Here is a 25,394-nt window from a genome sequence, read left to right on the forward strand (position 1 = left end):
CTGACCTGATCAGATTTCTGGCAGATGCTCCATGTGCACTTCCAGATGCTCAGGACTTTTTCTCCCAAGGACCTGTTTAATGTCCTACTTCATGGTCACTGGCTTTAACTGCATGGTTGTTGAAGCCCAGATCTTGAGGGACAGGAGTCTCTTCAAATGTGCAATCCCCATAGCTAGAATGTCCACTTCACACAAGGTCTACCATAGCACATGGGTCAGATCTCAGTGCTTGTGATCTTGTTCCAGAGACCGCAAGCCTCCAATTGTTTTAACTAAGATCTTTCTATGGAGTGTTTTCTCATGTAGCTCCCTGTGCACCCACCTGTGACTTTGGGGGATTTAAATTTTTGGATTGTTCGGCACTTCAAAAAGTTTTTAAACCTATCTGGGATATTTCCTATTCCACTTTTACTCAAAAGGTTGTTTTCCTTGCCACCATTACCTTTTAGTGAGGCTCATGTCCAAATTGGCAGCTTTGTCCTGTAAAGAACCTTTTTTTGGTCCTACACAAGGACAAGGCAGTATTAAAGCCTAGAGGCTCCTTTCCTCCTAATGTGGTTTTAGCCTTTCTCCTCAACCAGAACATTTTGTTTATCAATCCCTTGGCTTGGCTCTAGCGTATCACAAAGATCTCTCTTCATTGTCTGCCTGTAGTTCATGCTGTGCATGTCTGCCTCAGTCACTGCTTCCATTAGAGAGACTGGCACTTTTTTTTTTTTTTTTGTAATCTCTGAAGGTCTACATAAAGGGGGAACCGGCTTCCATGTTTTTCTTGTTTTCTTGGTTGTAAAGACAAATTGTGGTCTTAAGAATGTGGTTTCACCCGTTCCCCTAAGGGTACACGTTGCTACTTCTGAGAGTGCTTCCAGGGCTTTTTGGCAGCAGGTTACGGTTTCCAGTAGCCATTCATTTCATGATCGGGGTGTTTCCAGTAGCCGCTTGTTCTTCTGTTCACACATTCTCCAAATTTCACCAGGTTGATGCCTTAACTGATAGCTTCTGGCATAAAGTCCTGCAGTCCTTTTTTGAATACCCTGCTTTTGAATGTCACAATAGTATCTGAATCATATGCTCCCAATAAACAAAGACAGAAAATAACATTTTTGTACTTTAACATAAAATATTTTTCTTTGTGTTCATTGAGGGGCACAGAACCCATCATCTTTTGGTCCTGCTCTTGGTATTTCTCTTCTAAAAAAAAAAAAAGACATGCTGGGAGTGGAGAGGGTTATGCCTGGGTGGTCACTATTTTTTTGTTTTGTTTTTTTGCCAGTGTCCAAATACTTCTGTAGGTGGCAGTACACTCAAATAGTCTCTGAATTCTGTCTCTCATTGAACTCCAAGAAAAGGATTTTATGGTAAGTACCTCCACTTTTTCTTTTCATACTTTGCCTGACTGAACTGTTAAATGTTTGTTTTGATTATAGCTGGAGTACACAAACTAGTAGAACTGAGACGATTATGTACTAGACTTTTCAGTTCAATATTTTTGTTATACAGATTAACGCAAAGCTATGAATAATGCTAGCTTTATAATACAGCAAAAACCCCAGACATGACTACTTGATGCTTTGTAGATGCAGCAGTCTCTTCATCTTACTTTTAACGCATCAAATTTGTTTTCCCTTTTTAGTTCTTCAGACCTTTTTCAGATCTAATGTAAATTTTTACTGCTGAGATTTTCAAAAAAATTGCGATTTCATAATTTGAGATCTCACCATGTAGTAACTGAAGTCAGTGGCGTACTTACCGCGCGGCAAACAAGTCGTTTGCAGGGTGTGGCAATTTTCCAAGGGGGCAGCGCTGCCCCCTGCTGTTATAAGACTGCAGCTTCCCCAACAAGCTCATCTGAGCTCCCTGCTTCCCCTGCCAGCTCTCCTGCAGGTTCCCCGCTCCTGCCTCTGTACTCCGGGCTGATTCACCTGTCCCCAGCAGGAATAAGCCATCCCCTCTCCGTTGGAGTTGGAGGACCCAGCTGCCTCGGCTGTCACATCCTTCATGCCATAGTAGCGCTCTCTGCCCCGTCCTCTCCCACCAGAGCCGTTCTTCATCCAGAGCCACCCTCATCGCCATCGCTATGGTTATGGGGCATGGCATGCCCGGCACAGCGGGCACAGCCGGGGGCATGTACAAGGCAGTGCCTGAAGAGGGAGATCACAGGCTGGGGAGGCTGCTATCAGATCAGGGGAAGTGGGATAACAGCACGTCACAGATCCTTCGCTACACAGTAGCTGTCATTTAAACTTCGGCATAGTCTTCAAGGAGCAGTCCACCTTGCCTCCTTCCCTCACACTACCAAGTTTTCAGAAAGTGGATAGGTCCACTGCAATCGTAGACTGATCAATAAATATAAACAAATACCCTGCGTCCAAATTGGTATACAATTCAAATGTCCTTAACACATTCCATTAAAGTTCATACTAATAAGTCCTTCATTCTCCCAAGGTTCTCACTGTGAATATTTGAGTGTCCTATATCATAAATACTACACTATATGATATTTATTTTGTTGGAGAGCAATTTACCATAGATGAGGAAGAACGATAAAGGAGTAATCCACAAAATTCATCCCCCTTTACAAAGCAAAGTATTTTAATTGGAGGGTAGAAATTACAGATTAAGAGTGATGGCACATGGTGAAGTTTTGGCACTATTATAGCACTTTTATGTGAGTGTAATATATGTTTGATTTATTGCATTTAAAAAGTTAATGCAATATGTGCAGTTTATATATATTTTTTGCATGAGGAGTTAATATTTGATGAAAGGAGGAAGAGGAGCACATCATCTTGGTGTTATATTCACGGTGAGAACCTTGGAAGAATGAAGGACTTATAGTATGAACTTTTTAAGGACCTTTGGATTGTATATACCAATTTGGACTCTGGGTATTTGTGTATATTTTAGCTTCCTAGGGGGAAAGTAGTACCGTGGTCATCGGGAACGTCACTTGTTTTATTTGGATTTATTTAATTTTATTCATTTTATATGTATTTGACTAGTTATTGAGGTCTGTCCTGGTTTTGGATCTTATTTACAGTTGATCATCAATAAAGCTGAGTGATGGGGCTGTGCTGTCAGTGGAGGGCTGGGGGGGTGGCAGCGTCTGATTTTTAGTGTTGCTTAGGGCAGCACAAGGGATAAATACGCTCAGTGTAGTGATTCCCAAGTTTTATTTTTAAACACTTTTTTTATAGAGTTCATCCAGAGAAATACAGTGCTTTCTAGTGACATACAATTTATCACTGCCTGAACACATCTCTGCATACACAAACTGAGAATTTTACAAGAAAATCTAGGAACTTCTGGAGTGGGTGGACCTATTTCTGTTACCGTATATGGATCAAAAACCAGCATGCAGATTGAAAAGGTCAGATGTTCAAATTCGGCTTGCTTGTTCTAGGCAAGTAATTCTAATGCTTTTGGGTCATCGTAAGAGCCAGATAACTAGTGCTTTCAAAAAGGAGAGGTCAACAGTGGCAGTCTACATGTTTTCTATGAGATATATCCTTATGCCTATTTAGAAAGGGAACAGGTTTGTTAAAAAGTGCTGATCAGGAGTTTGTCCAGCCTTTACTTTAAATAATACACAGAATGACACACATAGACAGACAGCAAGATGCTAACTTTTCTTTGTCAACTTTGTCTCTTCATTCATTTCATTGAAAAGTTTGTTTGGTAGACATTGCAGATGGGTGAAATTAAATTTTCCATCTGGTTTAAAGTGAATATAAGCCTACGATTTTTTTAAATTTTTTTAAATGACAAACCTGTCATACTTGCCTGCTCTGTGCAGTGGTTTGGTACAGAGCAGCCTTGATCCTCCTTTTTCCCTCCTTCTGCAGAGTGCCCTCTTAGCAAATCTCCTGAGCCCCACTCCATGTTCCCATACCCCCAGCCCCACCCCTTGTCTCCAGAGAATGCATTATGGTAAAAAAAAAAAAACCTTCCAACTTTTTCAACCACTTTTAAAGCTGAAATTTACTTAAAACATATTTTGGCGTACAGTTGACTACTTGGTTAAGTCCTGCATAACTTATCTGTGATTAAAATGTATCCTTTGTCCTGTGACTGTTCCTTACTATAGAAATCTTCTCTTTATTGAAGTGGGGTCCTTTTCACAAACCTAAACTTCTGGTGCTGCATGGGTTAACTGGCTCAAGCCTACCACTGAATAGTCTTGATGGCTTCCCTCTGCTTCTTCCACCCTCCTCCATTCACAGGTCTCCTTGTATGGTTTTCAGAGTTCAACGTTCTCTCTGAATGTGGGAGAGTTGGATGAATGACAAGATCCTCTCCCCCATTCAGAGAAAGGGGTGCATTGTGTGAATGGAGAAGGACAATAAAGGGAGGGTGCTGTGAAGAGGACCTGGCACTAAAAGTTTTTATAGTGAGCAGTCATCAGGACATGGGATACGCTTTCATTACAGGTAGGTTTTGTGACTGAAGCATTGCCATAAAAGAATTTCTAACTTTAGTTGTAATTGATCACTTGATTATTTTCTGCTCTGACCTTGACACACACACTCACCTATCATGTTTGTATTCCATAAAGTGTTTCTAAAGTCTAAGCAGTTAAAAACCTTTACACTGTCTGATCTTTCCCCCACTCATCCCTAAACACTTACCTGACTCCTCCACAGATCCAGTGCTGTCCCCAGCTTCAGCCATGCTGCTCTCTCTCCCCTTTTCTCAAAGGAGAATCTGATTTGCAGTCGGTCAAATCCTGTGAGGAAGGATGTGCGTGTCCGTCTCTATAGGTGCACTCAGCTTGGCTTGGGAGTGCGCCCACACAGGTGCCCCCATAGCAGCCAGCTTACTGAGGTGGTAAAAAGGAGTGCACAGTGCCTGTGGGAGACCCCAGAAGAGGAGGATTGGGGCAGCTGTGTGCAATATAATTGCACAGAGCAGTTAAGTATAGCATATATTTTTTTTTATTTTAATGAAAAAAAAAATGCTCTTTAAAACCACTTTAATAGTTTGTAAATATTAGGCAAACATTCAAGTCTGTGTGAGTGCTTTAAGAACATTTTGAAGATGTATGGCTGAGCTTTGCATTGAACAGTAACCAGCTTTTCGAAGATTCTTGTGATGGTCTATAGTGCTATATGAATGGGAAGAAACTGTATTCTGTAATCGTATAATCTGAAAATACACCCACTAAATAGAAGAAAGTGTCAGTCAGGGTTGGGCCCCAGACCACATGTGATGGGAGTTGTTTCCTTAGCTCCTCTTTGTCATTTTGCCTTAGGAAGAAATATCAAATCAAACGTGATACATAATTGGGAGGTTCTTAAATATGATTGTTAATTTCAGAATAACTAACCTTTTTAGATAATAGTGATTCTTCAACTTTCTTTCATATACTGTATAAAAAAAATATGCAAAAAACAAATCGGTTTAATAAAATTTATTGCTGGAAGCATGAAATAGCATGTTGCAATATTCTTTTAATACTTTCATATTTTCATTTTATTCATATTTGTATTTTACTGGTTTTTATTTTTTTTTCCATAGAATGAAATAAATGAAATCCCTTTCTTTGATATTCAACTTCCATACGAAATTGCTTTACAAATCTTCCACTACCTGGGCAGAAAAGAGCTTGGAAGATGTGCACAGGTATCTATCTGTTGTAAAGTATAATTGGTGGTGTTGCCTTATCTTCTCCTTTGCATTAAACCATCATTTACCAAAACTGCTCTTTTATTAAACTAGCCAGTTACTACATAATGTGGTAGTGTAGAGTGATTTTTTTTTTTTTTTTTTTTTCCTAGTATTCTTGGAGTTTTGTTGTAAAAAAAAATATAGGGGGTCTCTATTATTTATAGACCTATAGGTCAGTTTTTGAAGAGACCTAAATTACTTACTTTGGGGATGCTTTAGACAGAAGCCTCTGTTTCCTTGATAAATGGGATTTTTCACACTGGCATATCAGCGTGCCAGTGAGTGAAGGGGGAATCATAGGGAGTGAATGTCCCTTGGCATTAGTGACTCATGTGCACTAATAGATTAGATTTCCCAAACCTTAGCTCTTTTGTAAGTGTCCATGCGTTCTGGTTTCGCTGCAGTTTATCATTTTAACCTACAGTTTTTCAAAGGACTGATGGACTGCTCTCCCATAGCTTGGAATCTGGATAAACGGTTGTTAGTTTCGTCGTGCGTTTTGTTAGTTTTGTTTTTTTGTTTATAAGGCCTTATTCACATTGCATTTCTAAATGCAGGTATAGATTTTTCTGTGGTGTCACTCAACTTAGTATTTACCTGTGTTTAGCTGTGTTTAGAGAAGATCGAACTCTGTGTTTACAGGTTTTTGATTAGAAATGCTAAACACATGAAAATGTTGCTAAATCTACTGCAGGGGCCATTCACACTAGGAACTGCATGTGAACTGCACAGGAATGCTCTGTTGTTGCTGTGTGATTCACCTGCAGTTCTCTGCAGTGCGATTTCAGCCTATTAATTTTGAATGGGCTGGAATCACACCGCACCAACAAAAGTGCAATTGACTACTTTTGGAAACACAATGCAACTTGAATCCGGTGCGGGCAAATGCACTGCGTTTGGGGTATCGTTGATTTTGCACCTACACCTGCTGCCGATCGCAAGTGCAGTGTGATTGGAATGTGGTGTGGGAAAACTGCACGGAAAACAGGTCTCCTGCACTACATTCTAGTGTGAACGGGCCTTTAAGGATAAGTTCACCTTTGGGAACATGTTACATATTCCACCCATTTTTAGGGTGATTCATGTAACATGTTCCCATAAGTGCAGCTGTGCCCACCACTCCTCCTCCTTCTGACTGTACAGGGAAACTTCTCCCCGTATTGTCTGTCAGATTTGAAAACCGCATGGCCGTGCAGGGCTCCACTGTGGAGCGCCGTGGTAGTTCATTGAAGCTTCCTGTCAGAATATCTGCTTGGCCATACATCTCTGTACGGCAAGCAGATATTCTGACAGGTCTGCAGGGGACCTGCATGGCATCCGCGATCTACTGTCCTTTTGGACAAAAATAATAAATGCACATTTTTTACCTTCCAAAAGGTGAACTTATCCTTTAAAATAGGAACATCTAAATGCAGAATAGAATAACCTGGGTTGAATAAAAGTTTATACTTCCCACTTCTCCTGTATTTTAAAAAGCTATTCGCAATAGTGCAGGTGTGAATGTCGCTGTAGTGTTGCATTAGGTGCATTTATTGATTTTAAAAAGTTAGGAAAAAGATCTCTATGACAGGTTCATGGACATGACCCATAAAAATGTTTGAGTGAGAGCAGACCAGGGGAGTTACCCTTTTTAGACAGTTGTCATGGGAACAAGTGTCCCCATGTAAAGATTCCCCCCTATTCCTTTTCTGGTGACAGTTCAAAATTTTGTATTTACCCACATTTTCATTCCTGGTGACATTGTTGATCGGGACCAATAGAAAGTAAACCTTCCTTATGGAGACACAAACCGCAATAAAAACACAACAGTGATTCTAACTCTCCACAACTCTATCTAAATAAATATAATTTAAAAGAAATTCTTGCCTTTTTTTTTTTTTTTTTTAGGCAATTTCAATTTCTGATCTGGCATTTCTTTTTTTGTGTGACATTTCTCCTGTGAAGGTGACCTCCATCCTTGGGTCTGCGAGAAAAAGTTGTTCTCACAGTGGGTATATAAATTGCACTATATATACCTGAGAGAGGGTCAAAGCCTTCCTCATTCATGAAACATAAAAAAAGGTATCTTAGGTATCTATAAAGTTTGGCCTGTCAGGGTATATTCACACCACATGGTGTGGGACTGCTCTGGGCTGCTATTCCACTGCAGTACCATTGCATGACAAGGCAAAATGCCTTGTCTCCCTATCTGCCCACTCCACACTACTGCATTGTGGTTCAAAAAGCTCCGGGTGCAGTCATTTTCTTCAGTGCAGTTTAAAGCAATCCACTGCCCCCTACCACAGGGCCGGTTGAACTTTGAGATGTTTTGAAGGAAACAATGTGATGCTCTAAGATTGGGCATTTTCACTGCACTGATCTCGGTGTTTAACCACTTTAGTACCATGCTATAGCCGAAAGACAGCTACAGCATGGCTCTCTTGTTCTGGGAGGGCGTCCATAGACCTCCTCCCAGAACTCTATCCCCTGGGTCATGTATTGGGCACACTCTGTGACCATTGTGTCCTGTGGACACACTTGATCACTGATCGCAGTAAAGGGCCGATCGCAGTAAAGGGCCAATCACAGCGGCCCTTCACCATGTGATCAGCATTGTCCAATCACAGCTGGTCACATGTAAACAGACTTGCCGGTTATCAGCAGTCATTTCCTCCCACGCTGTATCTGTGTGAGGAAAGGATAGGTGATACCTGGCAAGGCTGTCAGTACTTTGTTTACACTGGTAATCAGGGCACTGATCATCAGTACCCTGAGTATCAGTGCAGCCTCATCCGTGAAAAATTACTTATGTGCAATATGTTATAACAGAAACGAAGAAATGTTGTTTTGTTGTTCTCACAATTTTTGGTCTTTTTTTGTTTGTTTAGCAAAAAATAAAAAACCCAGTGGTAATTAAATACCATAAAAAGAAAGCTTTATCTGTCTGAGAAAAAAAAAATTTATTTTATACGGGTACAGTGTTGCATGACCCTGCAATTGTCATAAGTGTGACCGTGCCAAAGGCTGGTAATTGGCCTGGGCAGGAAGTGGGTGAAAGTGCCCAGTAGTTAAGTGGTTAACTTTACCAGCAGTATTTTAAGTATTTATAAAATGGGGGTTAAAATGTATGTACCGTATTTTCCGGCATATGAAACGCCTTTTTAACCCATGAAAATCTTCTCAAAAGTCGGGGGTCGTCTTATACGCCGGTGTACGGCATGCTGACACTTGGTGTCAGGGCGGCACTTTTTAGGGGGGTGGCGCAGCACTATTCCCTCCCACTGACACCAATGATGGGGCACTATTCCCCCCCCCCCCCCACTGACACCAATGATGGGGCACTATTCTACCCCCCCCCCCCCCCACTGACACCAACGATGGGGCACTATTCCCCCCCCCCCCACTGACACCAACAATGGGGCACTATTCCCCCCGTCACTGACACCAATGATGGGGTACTATTCCTCCCACTGACACCAAAGATGGGGCACGATTCCCCCCACTGATACTAATGATGGGGCACGATTCCTGCCACTGATACCAATGATGGGCCACTATTCCTCCCACTGACACCAATGAGGGAGCACGATTCGTCGCTCTGACACCAATGAGGGGGCACGATTCGTCGCTCTGACACCAATGATGGGGCACTATTCCTCCCACTGACACCCATGATGGGGCACTATTTCTCCCTATGACACTGATGGAGTACTATTCCTCCCACTGACGCTAATGATGGGACACTATTCCTCACACACTGACACTAATGATGGGGCACCATCATTGGTGTCAGTGGGAGGAATAATGTCCCATCATTGGTGTCAGTGGGAGGCATAGCACCCCATCATTGGAATACCATACTGAAATATCATACCATATTGAAATCATACCATATTGAAATCAAATCTGATGTTTAATTTTTATTTGATGTGTGTTGGAAGAGGGGTAGTCTTATACGGCGAGTATAGCCCAAACCCTATATTTTAACAGGAAAAGTAGGGGGTCGTCTTATACGCCGGAAAATACGGTATCTTGTTTAATATGTTTCAATTCTTTGGTGAATCTGCATAATTTTGTGAGCTTGGGCAAAAGGGCCGTGCATGGGAAATAATTAAATTCAGCTCTTCATAATGGTGAATGATTCTGAGCAGGTACCGTATTTTTCGCTCCATAAGACGCACCCGACCATAAGACGCACTTAGGTTTTAGAGGCAGAAAACTGGAAAAAAATATTCTGAACCAATGGACTGCAGACATAGTACAGAAAATGACCAGAGACTGCGGACATAGTACAGTAGTACAGGGGATGGACCAGAGACTGCGGACGCAGTACAGGGGATGACCAGAGACTGCGGACGCAGTACAGGGGATGACCAGAGACTGCGGACGCAGTACAGGGGATGACCAGAGACTGCGGACGCAGTACAGGGGATGACCAGAGACTGCGGACGCAGTACAGGGGATGACCAGAGACTGCGGACGCAGTACAGGCGATGACCAGAGACTGCGGACGCAGTACAGGCGATGACCAGAGACTGCGGACGCAGTACAGGGGATGGACCAGAGACTGCGGACGCAGTACAGGGGATGGACCAGAGACTGCGGACGCAGTACAGGGGATGGACCAGAGACTGCGGACGCAGTACAGGGGATGGACCAGAGACTGCGGACGCAGTACAGGGGATGGACCAGAGACTGCGGACGCAGTACAGGGGATGGACCAGAGACTGCGGACGCAGTACAGGGGATGGACCAGAGACTGCGGACGCAGTACAGGGGATGGACCAGAGACTGCGGACGCAGTACAGGGGATGGACCAGAGACTGCGGACGCAGTACATCATATAAAGTCCCAACAGGGCCCCTCCACCTAGAATATCAAATGATCTGCCACCATACATCAAGGAAAAGGACTACAACTCCCAGCATCTGTCATTTTAACTTATAGAAGGCAGGGGGCGCACTGAGCTCCGAGGACAGGCCACACCAGCAAACAGGACTGGACTGTAGAGCAGGGAGCACACTATGGACACATGCCAGGAAAGGGGAGGTGCTGTAAGGACAGGCCACACCCGCAGACCAGACTGCAGAGCTGGGAGCTCAGTACATAGACATGCCAGGAGCGGGGAGGAGCTCCGAGGACAGGCCACGCCTGCAGGGCGGACCGGACTGCAGAGCAAGCTGGCTGGGTTCGGCGAGGGGACTGCCTGCTATGAAGAGCTGCGGGGACAGCCCGCTGAGAGAGGGCAGGGTGAACTTCGGTGACAGCCTGCAGTGGGATGGGACAGGCTGCACTGGGATGGGACAGCCGCTGACACTAACACGGCGGCGGTGACAGGTGAAGGACTGCTCAGTATTCGCTCCATAAGACGCAGAGACCTTTTCCCCCATATTTTTTGGGGAAAAAAGTGCGCCTTATGGAGCGAAAAATACGGTAGTTTTAATTTCAACTTTTATAAATACTGCAAATGATTTGTAAAATAGCATACAGCTGACTAATCGCCTATGAAAGAAGTCAGGCTTTATAAATTCGGCAAATTATTAGTGAAAAACCCTTGGCCAATGTGACATTTGGACTTTAAAAAAAAAAAAAAAAAAAATCTCAAAGGTTGTGAGTAATCATAATAATGTATGCATAGCATTCTGTGGAATTCCAGCATGGTTTAAAAATACTATTAAGGGGTAATTCTTAAAACAAAATAATGCAGTTATTACAGCATACCTTTATTTGTATTAACCATAAAATATACCAGCATTATTAATTGTGCCAAATCAGCAATACATAATATAATAAAAGCAGCACAATAGGCTAGCACAAAACACAATTTTCTCTTTCTCTGTTGTATTTTTTAATAAATTTACCAGAAGCTGAAAACGCTTCTGTTCAGCTGAACGCCCTGCTGCTTTTTGAGTGTTTACTGCAAGAGATTTCAGATGAAGGGGCCTTGGGAGCTCAGAAGAACTGGGCCAGTTTAAAGGAGTTGGCATCCTAAACTGTACTAGTGGCCTTGGAGGGGACCTGCCTGCTTAGTTAGCTATCTCGCCAAATTTCTCTCTTGAAAAACAGTAAAGCAAAGAGATGGCAGGGATCCTTCTCAGGCTTAATCACACTTCTGTCCTCACACCCAACAAACTTACATCCTTTCCCATTTTCACTTCTTTTCTTCTCTTCCTCCCTTGTGGTATCCGTGACAGTGTTTTCCTCCACATTTTCTCATCTATCAGTGTGAAGTAATCTGCTTCAGCATCCCCAGTAAGGGTTAACATGCGGAGACAGGTATGACAGTCTCCTCTAGGCAAAATAAGCCCACTGAGATGGGAGCATTCTGATTTGCTGTAATGTAATGACAATGTTCTTCCACCATCTGTCTGTACATAATGACTGCAAATGTTTGAAATAATTGTTTTTCTTCTAGGTTTTCTTTGTAACTTTTTACAAGTTTGTTGTACTTTAGCAGAGTTGAGTTTAATATAGTCTTATATAAATGTCCAATAACATGCGTGGAGATTATGCTGCACCGTATTCTTCCCTTTAAAGAGTTATTAAACCCCAAACCAAAAATGTAATATATTTCAGCTCTGCAATTTATTAGATGAGGCAGCTGCATTATGTTTCGTTTTTTTTTTTTTTTCCATCTCCTGTTTTCACCTGGCAGTCTGACCAATTACACACCCTCTGTATTAAGGTTCCCCACTGTGGATAAAGGAGCACAGAGGGGAAAATTTGGACAGCATTGTCAGTCTTGGGGGTCGGAAGTGTATGTAGCAAATTTTATATACACTAACAAATTGAAGCCAAACTCCAGCTAATACTTTATATAAGTAGTAACGGCAAACAGGTTGATTCCTTTTGGGAGGTTTTACATAAAAGCTGTGCGTTGTAAGCACCCCTGCCAGTGTTAAATGGTTTGTCTCAACCCTGTGACTGATGCATCTGTGGGAGAGCTTGTTGTTGTTTTTTTGTGGTGTGTGTGGTTTTTTTTTTTTTTTTTTTTTTAAAAAACAGGCTTACTGGCCAGATCACCAGATGAAAATAGAAGAAAGTCTAAAAGAAAAGCTAATTTAGCCATTAAATCTATTGGTAAGCTGTAATATAATAAATGTTTATTTTGGGTTTAATACTACTTTAGTTTGCACCAAAGCATGAGATACTGTTTAAATTTTTAGGCTCCATGCGCACTGGCCCGTTATTTAATAACACTGGTAGCGTCAGCTGTGTAAAGTCACATTAAAACTGCAAGTATTTCAGCGTTTTTGTTGCGTTTTTCCACGTTTGCATTTTTTAGCTTTAAAAACGAAAAAAAAAAAATTTTCTCTAAAAAAAGTCCTAAACTGCTGGTTTGCTGCATTAGAGCGTTTTTTTACAGCTAAAAAAAAAAATCCCTAAAAACTGACTAGTTCTGGGTTTGTTTTTTTTTCCAGCCAAAAAATGCCTCTGCCAAAAAAACTGTTTACAGCCTATATGTGTGCATGGACAACATAGGATAACATGCTGGGGAGTTTACTGGCTGTAGAAAAAAACACGCCAAAAGCCAAAAACAGCAGCTGTAAAAAACATCCAGTGTGCATGGGGACTTAAAGTTAAAAATCCAGGCATTATGGCTTTATTGCGGGAAATAAATAGTATCTGTAAATGTGGAAAACATAAACAGGGAAGGGTGCAAGACAGTCTTGTAGCATAGCAAAGCTTTATTAGATTATGCACCCGTAAAAACAAATTGTTGGAATTGCACTCATGAGCAGAGCAGTGTATGTCCTGGATGGCTGGTTGTAACACATAGTCCAGTCCTATGTGCATGATAGGTGAGCTGACATCAGGTTCTATTCTTCTTTTTTTTTCCTTGGACATTTTTTTCTCTTCTTTAAATGTCCCTTTTAACTTAATGTAATTATGCACCCAAATAGCTTTTGTCACTGTTTCCTCCGCTAATTATCCTCTTTTTCATGTTTTATAGAACTTTGATTTTTGAGTGTCCACAAAGCAGTTTGAGGCCATATTTTTGGTCTTGGTTGCCTTCCAGTCCCTAAAATCCTATTTGAAATCCAATCAGAATCATTCTCTGAATTGTTTTCAACCAGCAACAAAAGTAGCCACTCTTAACAGGAAGTCCAGTTTAATGTCAGTTTAATATGTGCTGTTTGATCTGTTGCTTACGTTTATAATCAGAAATATTTTATATTAAAGTGGTTGTAAACACATATACCCAGTGAAGTGACTGGCCTCAGGTGTTATACAGAGATAAGACAAATTCTCCTACATAAGGTGTACCTGTTTATTTGCAGTTTTCTGTTCTTTACAGCCTTTCAAAGTCCAGAATTGATACCATTTGTCTGAATTATCAGAAACTGGGGCGGATACCTGAAATTACACACTGCACAGCTCAGTGAGGAGAGCTCTAAGAGCAGATTGGAGAAATCCTCTCCACACACCTCACAGGAACAGAGCTGAGGCTGTCAATCACAGGCTGTGTGCTAAAGATCCCTCCCCTGTTTCCTTTTTGTTCCCCCCCCCCCCCCTTAATGTCAGGAACACTTGTCAGAAGTGACTTATGCTGATAGCAGAGGTATGAAGCAGCAGACAGAAATGACACTTAATGCTCTGGATTGAGACAAGTACACGCTACAGAGGGATATGTGTTTATATTTCATGTCTGAAGTTTACACTGTTTAGCTGCAGTGAAGGAAATTAATTACCCTCAATAAGTGTTCTCAATAAATACACTATATTGCCAAAAGTATTGGGACTTCTGCCTTTACACACATATGAATATTAATGGAATCCCAGTCTTAGTCCGTAGGGTTCAATATTGGGATAGCCCACCCTTTGCAGCTATAGCAGCTTCAACTCTTCTGGAAGAACGGTCAAACATTCCCATAGACACACTCCTAAACCTTGTGGACAGCTTTCCCAGAACACATTTGTGAGGTCAGGCACTGATGTCAGACGAGAATGCCTGGCTCGCAGTCTCCACTCTAATTGACCCCCAAAGGTGTTCTATCAGGTTGAGGTCAGGACTCTGTGCAGGCCAGTCAAGTTCCTCCTGTGCATTGGTGTGCAGTCATGTTGGAACAGGAAGGGGCCATCCCCAAACTATTCCCACAATGTTGGGCGCATGAAATTTTGTCCAAAATGGCCTAGTGTGCCTTAAGAGTTCCCTTCACTGGAACTAAGGGGCCAAGCTCAACCCCAACCCCTGAAAAACAACCCCACACCATAATCCCCCCTCTGCCAAACTGCACAATGCAGGCAGGCAAGTACCATTCTGGCAACCACCAAACCCAGACATGTCCATCGGATTGCCAGACAGATGAGCGTGATTCGTCACTCTAGAGAACATATCTCCACTTCTCTAGAGTCCAGTGGCAGCATGCTTTACACCACTGCTTTCCAACACTTTGCATTGTACTTGGTGATGTAAGGCTTGCATGCAGCTGCTCAGCCATGGAAACCCATTTTATGAAGCTCTCTACGCACTGTTGTGCTAATCTGAAGGACGCCTGAAAATTGGAGGTCTTTAGCTACTAACTCTGAAGACAGTTGGCGACTTCTGAGCACTGTGCTCTTCAGCATGCTGACCCCACTCTGTGATTTTACGTGGCCTACCACTTCGTGGCTGAGTTGCTGTTGTTCCCAGTTGCTTCCACTTTGTTATAATACCACTAACAGTTGACCGTAGAATATTTAGTAGCAAGGAAATTTCATGGATGGACTTACTGCACAGGTGACAACCTATCACAGTACCACACTTGAATTCACTGAGCTCCTGAGAGCGACCAATTCTATCACAAATGTTTGTAGAAGCAGTCTGCATGCCTAGGTGCTTGATTTTATACACCTGTGGCCATGGAGGTGAGTGGCACACCTGAATCCAATGATTTGGAGGGAGGAGGGGCAATATAGTGTATCTCTGTCTCAAAAGTGAACAATCAGGAGTCTGTGTAGACGCCTAATACTTAATCAAAGCCCTCCCCCAGCAGCGCTGTAAACAAATGTTTAAAATAAATTGTGAAAAAAGCATAATTAAGTGCTCATTCACATGGGTACTATGGCACCTATGTGTGCCACTCAGATATAGCAGTAATACACTTTGGTGCATTTTTACATCAGTAGCAATTTATTACAATGCACATAACTTGCATGCACTTGTTATATTGTGTACAGTCGCTGCAGTACATCATTACAATGCATTGTAGTGCTTGATTTTCAAATTACAAGTTTGGTGAATTTTTCTAGAAAATATAGATTTTAATAAACATTTGTGTACCTATTACGGTACCTACAAAATCGGTAGCAAAATCTTTTTATGCTTTTGGTCTTATGCTTTCAGAAAATGTATGGTTTGTGGGCCATTTACAACTTCTGAACTCTGTGAGAATAAAAAGTGAAAAATTGTAAAAATGTAAAGAATCACCTATGAACAGTTTGTGTTTTACTGTATATTGTTTAGTCACCTTGGGGTCTTGTGCAGTATTGAAGCTTGACATATTTGTATTTGACATCTGTTTTCTTGGCACAATCTCGTATTTATATTTACTAGGAAATTGAGGATTGTGTTTTTGTATTCATTAAAATAATTTGAGTGGTTTCTTTTTTTTTTCTTTTACTGAATATATGGACTTGACTAACAGTAGCCCAAATATTTTGTGACACATAAAATTGCAACTACCAGTATTTTTACGCTATATGGTATAAGGTTGTGTTTAGGTTTAAATTGTTTTTATGTACAAAATGTACCTTATTTAAAAAAAAAAAAGTGTGTGCAAAAAGAAAAATAATGGCTCTAGCAGTTCTTGGTGTACAGTAGTGTGTTGAGCTTTGTGTCTAATCAAAGCCTGTACCAAACTGAAAGTGGTAGTTTAAATAGAAAAAAAGTTTACTGCTGCAAGGTAATATTGCATTGCATTGCATTGCATACTAGCACATTATGAAGGACTTTCTTTAGAAGGAAGCTCTCCAGCGGCCCACTGCCATCGCTGTAGGAGGCTTTAATCTTCACCCGGGTTTCCTTCCAGGTCCACAGGCTTCAGCTGCTTGAATGGCCGAGCCTCTGATGTCGCTCCCGTGCTTGCGCACGGGAGTTTCGTCCATGGCACACAGCTCTGAAGGAACAGCATGGGTATGCCGTTCCTTCAGAGCGCATGTGCCGGTATTGTCACCCGGCTGCTGCTCCGTAGAATATCTCCTAAAGGGTGATTGTTTAGGAGATATTCATTTTACCTACAGGTAAGCTTTATTATAAGCTTACCTATAGGTAAAATGTAAAAAAAAAAAGTGTACTACCACTTTAACCTCTGTTTCTCATTTAACTTTCAATAGGCTTGTTACTGGCAAGAAAGCTCACAGCCGGTGAGACAAAGCCCAACCCAGGAACCTTAGACCATTTCTACAAGGATAATATCAGATTAGCCTTTCTCAATGTACCTCCTTTAACAGATTTGTGTATTAAAACTGAATCGAATACAATTATTCAGTCTGTGTTTAGCTGCTTTTTTGAAGATTAGAAAAAAAAAAGACTTTGCTCTTTATTGTGACAAAATCCCTTCCATTTCATGTAGTCTTGATATATCGACTCCCTATCGCAAAATGCAGACACTAGGGAAATCCTATTTAAGTGCCAAATGTATTTATTTATTACAGGTATTTATATAGCGCTGTCAATTTAAGCAGTGCTTTTACATATATATTGTACATTCACATCAGCCCCTAACCCTCAAGGGGGTGTACAATCTAAGGTCCCTAACTTACATTCATACATACATCTAGGGCTAATTTTAGATAGGATTCAATTAACCTACTGGCATGTCTTTGGAGTGTGGGAGGAAACCGGAGTACCCGGAGGAAACCCACGCAGGCACAGGGAGAACATGCAAACTCCAGGCAGGTGGTGCCGTGGCTGGGATTCGAACCAATGACCCTAGTAGTGCCAGGTGGAAGTGCTAACCATTTAGCCACTGTGCTGCCCATGTGAATAATATGTCTAATAGTGGACTAATTACCTGTAGTGCAGATATTTGTGCTAGCCATCCATGCTTACAAGGGTATGGGAGAGCTGATAGTGTACAGGGCTGCTGAGTACCTGGCTACATTTAGATTAATGCCATAACTAAAGTAGTTCTAAACGCAAAATGTTTTTTTGACCTTGTTGCATTTTGTGCATTAAGGTAAAAAAATTCCCAATTACCATTTCTACCTTCCTCTGTCCCTTACCTGATGTATCTCACCTCTCCAGTGCTGTCATAGCAGCAGCTCTGCTGTTCTTTTCCTGGTTGTATAGGAGACACTAAGGACAATGGGAACCATAAGCAAATTCCTGTGAGGAGGGAGCTGGGGTGAAGCTTGTGAGTGCCCCCTACAGGACACTCATAGAAGGAGCAGACAAAGCTGGCAGGGGACCGCAAAACAGAGGTAGGAGACCACTTTGCACAATATTGTTGCACAGAGCAGGTAAGTATAACATATTTTTCTTATTTTAACAAAAAAAAAAGAGCCTTGGGAATCACTTTAAAATGTTTGTATGGCTGAAGGTTTTTAACCTATGCATGATGGTAAAAAAAAACCTTGTGTGTGTGCTGCGCACCCCACAGCCCCCCTAATACTCACCTGAGCCCCCTCTCGATCCAGCAATGTGCTCGGGAGCCTTTGCTGTCCTGGGTCTGTCTCTCCTCATTGGCTGAGGCACAAATGTGGGATTATCTCGCACTGCTGTCAATCACGGCCAGTAAGCCAATGAGGAGAATGCGGGGATTGGGGCCAATGTGCAGCTCTGTGTCTTAGGGATGCATAGAGTGAGGCACAGGACTGAGCAAGCTCTAGTGCCCCCATAGGTAGCGGCTTGCTATTGGGGGCACTGGTCAAGGGGGAGGGAGGAGCCAGGAGCCCCACTGGGGGACTCGAGAAGGGGGATTTGGAGCTACTCTGTTCAAAATCATTACACAAAGCAGGTAAGTATAACATGTTTTAAAAAAAAAAAAAAAAAAACGGAACCTTTTTAATACCAATTTAAATGTCAAACGTTGGGATAGAATAGTGGAAGCTATTGTTGCCAGCTTGGCTGTTGGGGCACTTAATTGTCCATGCTTATTGAGGTACTAAGCAGTGAAAGTGTGAAATACACCTATGGAGCACACACCTTCAAAAACAAGGCAGCATTGTTTGCTTGGTTTTTTTCTTTTATACAAAGCCTCATTTGAACCTGAAGCGTCTCAGAAAGCTAATAAAGCTGACAGCATGCCAGTGCCTTCTCTATACAGTGTACGCACACTAAATCTCTATGGTGCCATGAACTAAAATGCTGGAGAGGGTTTTATTAGAGGCGTCTTACAGCTGCGCCTTACTCTTACTGGGTAGCTCCCTGCCAAATATTATGCATTAAGTTATAACCAACATACATCAGGGTTTTTGCTGGTTAACTGCTTTGCCCAAACTGATTTCTTTCAGCTTCTCGGAAAGATTATGTAATGGTTACCGTGACCATTCCCTCTAGTGCTTTATTGCTTTGATTGAAAATCCATAAAATACATGAGTAGCAAAAACTTTGCTTGGTTGGTGTTCATTTTCTGTTTGATAACGCCTAAGTTACACTGTTATGTTTCAGAACATGATGATATGATCAACAAAACTGATGTCTGTGAAGTAGATGGGTTTTTTTTTGTTTTTTTTTAACTGCTGCTTTAGTTACGTTACACAATTCTCTATCCTAGTGGTGGTGCAGGTATCACAATAAAAACTTATCAGACATGACTAGGGCCCATTGTGCTCTTTGTAAATGCAGAATGATCAGTGTAAATAAAACAGTATGTAGTAAAATCCACACTAAAAAGTCAAAGCCAAGTCTAGTCTATATTTATATAGTTGGAAAAAAGGGTATCTTTGATAATGCTGATGATCTGCCACTACCATTCTCCTGCACCATCTCCAAGGACTTAATACACCCTTTACATTGTCACTATGGTAGCATTATAATGGGGGATATGATCTCCATGTCTTTACAGTATGTGGTCAAAAATTTTTTTAAATTTGCTATTTTCATTGCAACAAGCAAAATACACCAGTAGAATCACAGTAAAGTGTTTTTACCATCAACAGAGTCTGTCCTATATATTGCATAGTTATTATATACTGAAACTTTTTCATATAAAATACATAGTCGGAGAACATTCAGATGGAATATACAGCATAAACCATGGTCTGCAGGGAACCTAGGTAGATCAGTCAGTAAGAAGGGATCTAGTCCAGGGACCCCATATCTTATTAAATTGTTTACGTGAGCCCCTATTAGTCAAGGTAAGTTGGTATAAGCTCGCCTTACCACCTGCCCCCTTGACTCTGTCCCCACACAACTCCTACGATCACCCTCCTCCTCCTCCATCCTATGCTCCCTCACTCACATCTTTAATCTCTCCCTCTCTACTGGCGCATTCCCCTCCCCTCTAAAGCACGCGCACATCACTCCCATACTTAAAAAACCCTCTCTGGATCCCACCGACCTAAACAACCTTAGACCCATCTCCCTGCTGCCATTTACATCCAAACTCCTTGAGTTCCCACCTCACCGACAACAACCTCCTTGATCCCCTACAGTCTGGCTTCCGTCCCCTACACTCCACTGAAACTGCCCTACTCAAACTCACCCACGACCTGCGCTGAGCAAACCTTTTGGCGCTATATAAATACTGTATAATAATAATAGTACTCTGTGCTCCTACTCCTCGACCTCTCCGCGGCTTTCGACACGGTTTACCACCCCCTCCTGCTCAAAAAACTATACTCTCTTGACCTCAGAGACTCCGCTCTCTCCTGGCTCTCTTACTATCTATCACAGCACTCCTTCAGTGTTACCTATAACGCTGCCACCTCCCCCTTTCTGTTGGGGTCCCTCAAGGCTCTGTCCTTGGGCCCCTTCTCTTCTCCATCTACACCTCCTCCCTTGGCCAACTGATACACTCCCACGGCTTCAACTACCATCTCTATGCCGATGACACGCAAATCTCTCTCTCTACCCCTCGCCTCACCCCTTCAGTCTCCACCCGAATCACTAGCCTTCTGAACGACATATCGGATTGGATGTCACTCCACTTCCTCAAATTGAACCTTTCCAAAACAGAGTTTCTAGTTTTCCGCCAAGCCCGCAGGCCCCCCCCCCCCCCCACGTCTCCATCACAACCAACAACGCCACCATCAGCTCCACCCCACAAGCCAGAGTACTAGGTGTCATTCTAGACTCCAATCTACCTTTCCAGCCCCAGGACCAATCGCTGACAAATTCATGTAGACTCCACCTCTGCAGCATCTCCAAAATACGTCCGTTCCTAACCCCATGAACTACTAAGCATCTCATTCACTCCCATATTATATCATGACTTGACTACTGTAACTCCCTCCTCACCGGCTTACCTCATCACAGGCTTTCCCCGCTTCAGTCTATCCTGAATTCTGTGGCCAGACTCATCCACCTTACTAACCGCTCTGCATCCACCTCCCCCCTCTGCCAATCCCTCCACTGACTTCCGGTTGCCTAACGCATACATTTCAAATTACTAACATTGATGTACAAAGCTGTTCATAACACTGCCCCAAACTACATCACCGACCTGATATCCATCTACCACCCAAAACGTACTGTCCACTTCTCACAAGACCTCCTACTCTCTAGTTCCCTGGTCTCCTCCTCCCATGCCTGGCTCCAGGACTTCTCTAGGGCTTCCCCCATCCTCTGGAACTCACTACCCCAATCCATCAGACTGTCACCTACCCTCCTCACCTTTTAGGCACACCCTGAAAACCCATCTCTTCAGGGAAGCCTACCCTGCCCTCACCTAATTGCTGATCTCCTCCACTCTTCCTACCACTCCATCCCCCACAGCTATTTCCTCCTGTACCACTCTCCCCTCCCTCCTAGATTGTAAGCTCCAAGGAGCAGGGCCCTCGAACCCCTCATGTATTGTATTGTTACTGTACTGTCTCGTATACTGTCTCTCATTATAATGTACAGCGCTGAGCAAACTGTTAGCGCTATATAAATATTGTATAATAATAACAGTAGGGCTGCATTCATCGCATTCCTCCATTCTGAGAGGGTTGATGGAAGAGGTCTCTTCCAGGTAACCAGCCAAACAGTTTAGGGCAGAGTCAACTATTACAGTGAGCAATCTAATAACACACGGTTACTACTACTTGTATTACTACATCACAGATATTCCATATCCTAGTAGATATCTAAATGTTGGGAGTATCTTATTCATGGATTAATTCTAAAACAATATGGATACATTTCTATAGTGTAGAGCAGGGGGGTATGGAAAACTCAAATTCATTGTGGGCTGCATCAGCATTTATTTATTACAGGTACTGATATAGCACCGTCAATTTACTCAGTTTACATAAATGTTGTACATTCACATCAGTTCGTGCCCTGAAGGAGCTTACAATCTAAGGTCCCTAACTCACATTCATACGTACACATACTAGGCCTACATTAGACAGGAACCAATTAACCTACCAGCATGTCTTTGGAGTGTGGAAGGAAACCCACACAGGCACAAGGCGAACATGCAAACTCCAGGGAGGTAGTGGCTAGGATTTGAACTGCTGCTAGGCAGAAGTGCTAACCACTGTGCTGCACCATTATGGTTGCTCTCAAAGGGCCGGTTGTTTCTGTAAGACTATATAAATGTATCTATTGTTTATCACATTAAATAATTGCCTCTGCATTTGATTATTACTGGTTACAGAGCCCATTCACACTCCTGTAGCAGATGATGCAAGACTGAAAAGGAGGGGTGCACACTGCTGGTATTATCCACAAGAAATGTTATTGGAGACTCCTCAGACAGAACATGATTCAGCCATGGTGGTCTCTCCGAGCAGTCTCCAGTAAAGATTCATGTGGATGATGCCAGCGGTGTGCAACCCTCCTTTTCAACTGGCATAGAATTGTAGTATTCTCATAATACATATAAGCAGCTGTCCAGAGCACCCCACCCCCTCTTACATGAGATGTCAAGAGTCGCCCACCCTCCCTTGCATCACAGTGCACCTCCCTTACCTTGTGCTGCTGAGAAGAAGCTGGGGGTGCAGCTGAGAAGCAGAAAATGCAGTGTCTGGAGAAAGACCAGAGGAGGGCTGGAGTCGGCTGTAGGAGTCTGTTGAATGCTAAGATGAGGGGGTGCTGTGGCTGCACAGGGAGGCACAGGATCTGTAAAAAGAGTTGTGTCCTCTCTGCTGCTGACTGCCCTGAAGGTCGGGGGGGGGGGGGGGGGGGGAGAGACCTTCCACAGCTTCATGGAGAAGCACAGGATCTGGCAGAAGAATTCTGTCCTCCTCTATGCTGCAGACCACTAAGACAAGTTAGGGGCGGAGACAAGGTGGATGCCACAGCGGCAAGAGAGGTGCGAGGGCCACATAGAATGGCTTGGTGGGCCGCATTCGGCCTGTGGGCCTTGTTTGGCACATTTGGTATAGAGCGTTATTACCTTACATGTGCAGTGAAACATGCTTTGTATAGCAGAGCCAGAAAGCCCTAGAGACTGGCACTGAAGGCGACTTCACGTTCTACTTTTGCATAGTGTTTGCATGGTCCGATGGCTTTGTGATGCGTATTGTATCCCTTGTTTTAAGCATAACATTTAATGTTCAATTGCCTTTAGGATGGCACATATTGTACAGAGATCTCCAGAGGGTGTTTGGAATCCATTTCTGACTTGTATTCAATACCAGCTTTGTGGGCTTTAAATTAAGTGACTTAATCTCTTTGTTTCGTGGAGTAGAAAGAAGGAGGAACACTCGCTGGAACAAAAATCAGCTCTTAATGTGTTTTTTTTGGCTCTGCCATGCAGTCAGATTAAGCCAATAGTTATTTTTTTTTCTTCATTACCTCATCGTGTTTTATCTCAACGTATTAGGTAAGCAAAGCGTGGAAGGTACTTGCTGAAGATGAAATCTTGTGGTTCCATATTTGCCAAATGGAAGGGTTCCTGACGGACAGTAAAGTTACAGCGTGCACATCTTGGAAAGAAGCTTTAAAAGAGAGGCGCACTCAAGAGAGCCTGCTGAGGACAAACTGGAAGGTATCATACCCCACACTGTGTGCACAATGCTGTAACAGCTTTACATGCTGCAAACCAATATCTTGCTGAGCCGTACTGACTTCCCTGCTGAGATCAACAGATTAAATAAGCCACTTGTTTAAATAAACTGTTTACTTTATAGTTTTTCTTTATAAGTCTGAACTTTATAAAACAAGTAAATAATTAATTAGCTGAATAGGAGTTGATGGCAACAGAAGTAATTATAATTCAATTAATTTGCTCATATTTTTTTCTTCTCAAAAAAAGTGTGTGTGTGTATATATATATGTATGTGTATATATGTGTGTGTGTGTGTGTGTGTGTATATGTATGTATGTGTGTGTGTGTGTGTGTATATATATATATATATATATATATATGTATGTATATATATATATAGAGCCATGCTGTTCATGTCTACACTGCTTGCATTTTCTACTTCCTTTTTGAGTTTTGGTATTGAGGTACATATACCGATCAGCCACAATATTATGAACATTGATAGGTAAGGGGCATACCATTGATTATCTCATTATAGTGGCATCTAAAAGTGGGTGGTATATAATAAGTAGCAATTGAACATATCCCTGAAGTTGGTGTGTTGAAAGCAGACAAAAATGCCTAAGCATAAATATTTGACCAAGGCCAAATTGTAATGGTTAGACAAATGGGTCAGCATCTCTAAAACTGCAGCTCTTGTGGGATATTCCTGTTCTGCAATGGTCAGGACCTACTAAAAGTGGTCCATGTAAGGAGAACTGGTGGCAGGGTCTTACGATGCCAGGTCATTGTTGCACGGGGAGGGGTGAAGGCTGGGCCATGTAGTATGATCCAATAGAGGAGCTACTGTAGCTTAAATTGCTGAAAAAGTTAATGCTAGTTCCGATAGGCATCAGAACACCTAGTGCTTCATAGTTTGTTGCGTATGGGCCTACGTAGCTGCAGACCAGTCAGGGTACCCATGCAGACCTGTATCTACAGCCAAAAACACCTATAATGAGCATGTGAGCATCACAATTGGACCACTGAGCAATGGAAGAAGGTGCCTGGTCTGATGAATCACATTTTTTTTTCTTTCTCCTAAACTATCTGGATGGCCACATATGTGTGCGTTGCCTACCTAGAGAAAAATGGCACCAAGATGCTCTACGGGAAAAAGCCAAGCTAGTGCAAGAGATGGATCAGGGCTGTTTTGGCCTATTCCATTTTAGATGAGTGGTCGTAATGTTATGGCTGATCGGGGTATGTGATCTCAAGTGTGTGAATCTCAAAAAAGGGACACATGCTAACTCCCTGGCAAGCTATGTATGTCAGCATACTTATTTAAGTATGAAATTAGGTTTCCTTTCTTCAATGATATGAAATATTCTGGGGACTGGTCAAGATATGTCCACATCCAGGGCCCTGTGTCTTCAAACTTTTTAAATGAGCTTACAAATGCATTCTATCTAACATATTTCACACCCGCAGGGACCTGCAGAAATTGGCAGAAACGTACACATGTTCTGCATAATGTGTTTTTGTTCCCAATGAAGCATTAAGCAGATCCCACATCAAGTGTTGCCAATTTCTAGCCCCTCCCCAGAGACATGTGATATATAAGTGAGAATTTATTAATGTTTCATTAAAATTTTATGAAACCGTTATTTGTTCTTACTAACTTTTAATGGGATCAGGCCAAGG

The 25,394-nt window shown here is 42.4% G+C and overlaps 1 protein-coding gene across 2 annotated transcripts in view; it reads left to right on the forward strand.

The window, feature by feature from the left end:
* The window catches only part of FBXW8 (F-box and WD repeat domain containing 8), a 155,958-nt gene that overhangs the window by 19,902 nt on the left and 110,662 nt on the right, over positions 1 to 25,394 (forward strand). Inside the window, exons 2-3 of one of the 2 annotated variants that reach the window (XM_089677106.1) lie at positions 5,518 to 5,622; positions 23,547 to 23,711. In XM_089677106.1, the coding sequence (XP_089533232.1) occupies positions 5,518 to 5,622; positions 23,547 to 23,711 (270 nt within the window). The remainder of the gene's footprint in view (positions 1 to 5,517; positions 5,623 to 23,546; positions 23,712 to 25,394) is intronic. The other variant, XM_089677113.1, reaches the window with a different exon arrangement.

The sequence above is a fragment of the Staurois parvus genome, unplaced genomic scaffold (genome assembly GCF_062004578.1).
Source record: "Staurois parvus isolate SC_StPar_1 unplaced genomic scaffold, SC_StPar_1.0 ptg000014l, whole genome shotgun sequence".
In the NCBI taxonomy this organism is placed as follows: domain Eukaryota; kingdom Metazoa; phylum Chordata; class Amphibia; order Anura; family Ranidae; genus Staurois; species Staurois parvus.